The sequence below is a fragment of the Hyla sarda genome, chromosome 4 (genome assembly GCF_029499605.1).
Source record: "Hyla sarda isolate aHylSar1 chromosome 4, aHylSar1.hap1, whole genome shotgun sequence".
Taxonomy (NCBI): domain Eukaryota; kingdom Metazoa; phylum Chordata; class Amphibia; order Anura; family Hylidae; genus Hyla; species Hyla sarda.
The window spans coordinates 7,109,760-7,115,418 of record NC_079192.1 but is presented as its reverse complement, the minus strand read 5'-3'; the positions used below and the strand labels follow the sequence as shown (position 1 = coordinate 7,115,418).

Genomic DNA, 5,659 nt, shown 5'->3' with positions numbered 1-5,659 from the left:
GGAGGTAACAGGCTGGCGTTATTTAGGCTGGGGAGGGCCAGTAACAATGGTCCTCGCCCACCCTGGTAATGTCAGGCTAGCGCTAGCTGTTTTTGGGGCTAACGCTAAGCCTTGGCTTAGTAATAGATTCAGTCAATAAGACCAGCTTCCACTACTAAGCCTGAAAATTCTATACAAAAAAAAAAAAACAACACATTGGAAAAATTATTTTATTTAAAAAAACACTCCCCCATAGCCCTCATTAACCATTTTATTAAAAGAAAAAAAAAATCCGCCGTAATCCATCGAATCTGCAGTAATCATTTGCAAACACGGATCTGAAACGAAAGGAAAAAAAACACAAAAAATTGGCTATGACATTTTTGGCGCTGTCCGCTGGGGAGAGCACCCATGATGCAATGTCTACCGAAACAGGGAGCCACCAATTGGTGCAAAACTACAACTCCCAGCATGCCCAGACAGCTTTTGGCTGTCTGGGCATGCTGGGAGTTGTAGTTTAGCAACAGCTGGAGTCTCCCTGTCCGGGTAGACACTGCCAGAAGGGTCTGTTCACATTATACAAAACGGACAATGTGAACAGAGCTTCAGATTAACTAGCCTTGTTCCCTTATGTAGCTCCGCCCCCTAATGACGGCATCACTAAGAGGCGGAGCTACACGGACCTGCCCGGTACTCGAGGGAAGTAAGCGGACTTCGTCTTCTGTATACACTATATACAGCTATCTATAAATAGCTGTATATAGTGTATACCGCCCAAAGGGTTAACCTACACTGTCCAGCAGTGTAAGTTAACTTTTTCCTTGCTGGGCTTGCGCATAGCGCACAGCTCAGCAAGGGGTTAAGTGAGCCAGCAACGTGTATACTGTATACACATTGCAGGCTCACTGTAAGTTCTTGCTGGGCAGTAGATATACGATGTATACTGTATACACATTGCAGGATCACTGTAAGTTCTTGCTGGGCAGTAGATACACGATGTATACCTACGGCTCAGCGTCAGCTGTTCTCTCGGCTCTGTAGCCCTGAGAACAGCTGATCCCGACATTCACATAAGGACAATCGCAGCGGGTGTCAGGAGAAGTGACATCCGCTGGGATCTGTCCCTTACTGCAGGTACTAATACTCTCAACTTGGAGCACACTCTTTCATTTTTCATTAGAAATGACACCTTCTCTTTATTCTGTAGGTTCATACGATTAAAATATGTAAAAAAAGAAAATGGCAGCAGCACACTTGGTCAACAAAATGGAGGCTCTTAGCGCACTTTTTGATCATAATGTGTCCCCCCATCCTCCACGCGGAGGTGGCCTCATATCGGATGGGACCCTAACATTCACTCACCTCAGGCTGGGTGACATGCTGGATCAACTAACAACCCAAAACCACCTCCTGTGAAATAGGGGAGGGGATGCACGGTTACAGAGGGAGCCACTCCCCCTAAATTGCACAGCAAAAACAAAAAACAAATGTAGCCAGCACCTAAACCCAATACATGGGTGCACACTGCTATGGCAAGTACAAAACATGTAAAAAAAAGAAAATGGCAGCAGCACACTTGGTCAACAAAATGGAGGCTCTTAGCGTACTTTTTGATCAAAACGTGTCCCCCCTATCCACCATGCGGAGGTGGCATCATATCGGATTGGACCCTAACATTCACTCACCTCAGGCTGGGTGACATGCTGGATCCACTAACAACCCAAATCCACCTCCTCTGAAAATAGGGGAGGGGATGCACGGCTACAGAGGGAGCCACTCCCCCCCAAATTGCACAGCAAAAACAAAAAACAAATGTAGCCAGCACCTAAACCCAATACATGGGTGCACACTGCTGTGGCAGTGTACAAAACATGTAAAAAAAAGAAAATGGCAGCAGCACACTTGGTCAACAAAATGGAGGCTCGTAGCACACTTTTTGATCAAAACGTGTGCTCCCTCTGCGTGGTGGATGGGGGGACACATTTTGATCAAAAAGTGTGCTAAGAGCCTCCATTTTGTTGACCAAGTGTGCTGCTGCCATTTTCTTTTTTTACATGTTTTGTATTTGCCACAGCAGCATGCACCCGTGTATTGGGTTTAGGTGCTGGCTACATTTTTTTTTTTTTTTTTGTTTTTGCTCGCAATATGGGGGGGGAGTGGCTCCCTCTGTAGCCATGCACCCCCTCCCCTATTTTCACAGGAGGTGGTTTTGGGTTGTTGGTGGATCCAGCATGTCACCCAGCCTGAGGTGAGTGAATGTTAGGGTCCCATCCGATATAAGGCCACCTCCACGTGGTGGATGGGGGGACAATTCATACATTTAAAATTGTCATATTCCGACCCCTATAACTTTCCCTTTCCATGTACGGGGCGGTATGAGGGCTATTTTTTTGCATCATGATCTAAAGTTTTTAGCGGTACTATTTTTGTGTTAATCAGACTTTTTGATCGTTTTTTATAAATTTTATCATGATGTAAACAGTGACCAAATATAGGCAATTTTGGACTTTGGAATTTTTTTGTGCATACGTCGTTAACCGTGCGGTTTAATTAACAATATATTTTTATAGTTTGGACATTTATGCATGCGGCACTACCACATATGTTTATTGTTATTATGGTTTATGCATTTTTATATGGAATTTGTAAAAGGGGGGTGATTTAAACTTTTAATAAGGAAGGGGTTAATTGGTGTTTTTTTTTACTTTTTACACTTTTAGTCCTCTAAAGGGGACTTTTAGGAGGAATTAATGGATTCCTCATACAGATCAATGTGGTCTCATAGAACAACATTGATCTGTGTGCTCTACACTCAATTGATAAAGCCTGGCCTGCCAGGCATTATCATTCACAGCGTGGCGGCCGGCATAGGAAGTGAGGTAAGCCCTCCGGCTATCTCAGCAGTGGATGGCCCCCCGGGATGGTTTAAATGTCCATTTAGACTTGTCCCTTTAGTCATCTAAAGGGTTAATAGTTGGCCGCGGCAATCGCCGCGTGTCGGCTATTAACACTGGCCCCCAGCTACAGGAATCACCTAGGCACTGGGCGGTATGGCTCAGGCTCGAGTCGGGAGCCCGCACCATACAACTGTTGCCATTGCATTGTTATGTTACAACCAGGTAGAAATACTTTGAGTGTGAACTAACCCAGAAGGTACATGTTAATGTGCCTAAGATGGCTATGGTGTGTTCATTTTAAACACTTTTAATTGTGTTGTTATATCACAACCAGATAGAAGTACTTTGTGCTCGATTAAACCAGGAATATACTTGTAAATGCGATTTAGATGGCTACTGTGTGTGTGTGTTTAATTTATACGCTTTAAATTGTGTTGTTAATTTACAACTAGGTATAAATACTTTGTGTGCTATTTAACCCAGAATATATATCTTAATGCGCTATAGATGGATATGCTGCATTCATAGCATTTTTAAAGCATATTGTTAAAATACAGTTCAACCCACAGCTTTGCTCAGTTATACAGTTATTTGTATGAGATAGTTGTTATGGGAAGGAACACTGCTGGCTGGGATATGTTGAGCACAATCAGTAAGAGGTCCCTGAGCTCATGATATCGATTAATGCTGTTCTCAGTTTGCTGTGGCCCAATCTCCCCTCCCTTCAGAGTCTAGGACACAGGGCAACATTCCGGCATGACAACAACCCCAAACACATCTCTAAAATGACCACTGGCTTGCTAAAGATGCTGAGGGTAAAGGTCATGGACTGGACAAGTATGTCCTCATACATAAACCCTATTGAGCATCTGTTGGGAATCCTCAAACAAAAGGTGAGGGCACGCAAGGTCTCTAACATCCACCAACTCTGTGATATTTTCATGGAGGAGAGGGCTCCAGTGACAACCTGTGAAGAAAATAATGGTGGCCCCACCAAATGTTGACACTTTGAGCCCAATCTGAACATTTCTTGCCAGGCCCCAAATTTCTCCATTGTCTTTTTGCAAAGATATATATTATTAGATGATGCAGCCTGATGACTATGTGATTATCCTTATTGATGCCAGAAGGATTGCACAGGTTTAGAATAGAGGAAGACAACAACCAAATTAAATGTGCACTGTGTATACTAAACAGACATTAGTGGAAATTACTATAACACACAAATACCATACAAACATAAAGATCACATTTCATTTCTTCCAACATCTTAATTATTTTTTTTTCAGTGTTTTTCTCTATATTTCTGGACACAGTTTTAATTCCATGGTCTCCTTATTCTGTTTACAGACAGTTATGAAATTATTTTGGTTTCCACATATATTTCCGCAATGTTACCATTGTTTTGGACAATTTAAAAAAGTTCAACATTTAACACCAGTGAAGACCTTCTGAATTAAAATTTACCAGATCAGCCGCTTATGACATTTCTGTACGGCTTCCCTAATGTCTTTATTCCTCAAACTGTATATAATGGGGTTGACCAGAGGAGTAAACACAGTATATAGCAGGGAGAGGATTTTACTCATGGTCAGTGTTCGGCCTTTTGTTGGGACACCATAAACACCGAACATAGTCCAGTAGAATATGGAGACCACAATGAGGTGGGAGCTACAGGTGGAGAAGGCTTTCTGTCTACCAATATTGGATGAGATCCTTAGGATTGCTAGGACAATATAAGTATAAGACACTATAATGATGATGGTTGGGATTATCACAATTGGTATACCCATAATATAAATCACCATGTGAATAATAAAGGTGTCAGAACAGGAAACTTCTAATAAGGGATTTATGTCACAGAATAAATGGTCAATGATATGTGGACCACAAAAGTTGAGTTTTGCTATTTTGATAATGTAAATCAAAATAATAGAAAAGCCAAGAAGCCAACATAGTATAGACAACATCATACAATGTCCACTTGTCATGATAGAGGAGTAACGGAGAGGATTACAGATGGCCACATATCTGTCATAAGACATCACAGCCAGGAGAAAACATTCAGATGCTTCAGAAGTACAGAACATATACAACTGAGTGATACAACCAATTAAACTCATGGTCCCCCCATTATTTAGTAGGATTTTGAGCATCTTAGGGACAATATCAGTGATTATCAATATGTCACTAATGGACAGTTGTGAGATGAAGAAGTACATTGGGGTGTGGAGGTTCTTGCTGGTGGACACCAGGGTGATGATCAGGAGATTCCCACATATTGTCCCACAGTAAATCACAAGGAGAAAAAAGAACAGAGAAAATCTTAAATTTTGGCTTGTTTGAAATCCTAAGAGGAAAAACTCAGAGACTTCAGTCAGGTTGTCCTCCTGCATATATAACAAGGAGGAGTTATGCTGTAATAAACCAAAAACAGTCAAATGTTTCAGAACCTACAAGAGCTAAAGGATTAATAACCCCCTTCCTGCAAAATGATATATACAAACATCATCAGTGGGTAGTATTTATCTTAGATTGCCATATAGGTACGTCATTGCTGACCATGATGGCACAACAGCTGTTCCGGATAAGCAGCAGGGATTTAGCTTTGATTGACAGGTGTACTCCTGCACCAAGCGCAGAAAACACTGGTCCTGGGTGTTCAACCCCATAAAAACTGATATAAATGTTGATCACAGTACAAACAATGGAAGAAGATTCTTTTGTATAGTACTTGTGAGCCCCAGCAATTATTAAAGGGGTACTCTGCTGGAATTTTTATT

General features: G+C 41.8%; 1 protein-coding gene across 1 annotated transcript; it reads right to left on the bottom strand.

Moving 5' to 3' along the window:
• Positions 1–4,339: 4,339 nt before the first annotated feature.
• Positions 4,340–5,272, bottom strand: LOC130367180 (olfactory receptor 11L1-like). The gene has a single exon (XM_056569583.1). It carries the CDS (start codon positions 5,270–5,272, stop codon positions 4,340–4,342), a length of 933 nt encoding a protein of 310 aa, XP_056425558.1.
• Positions 5,273–5,659: the final 387 nt, after the last annotated feature.

Bases quoted from the DNA above. Each gene is read 5' to 3' on its own strand.
- LOC130367180 (XM_056569583.1), bottom strand. From the start codon at position 5,272: ATGCAGGAGGACAACCTGACTGAAGTCTCTGAGTTTTTCCTCTTAGGA.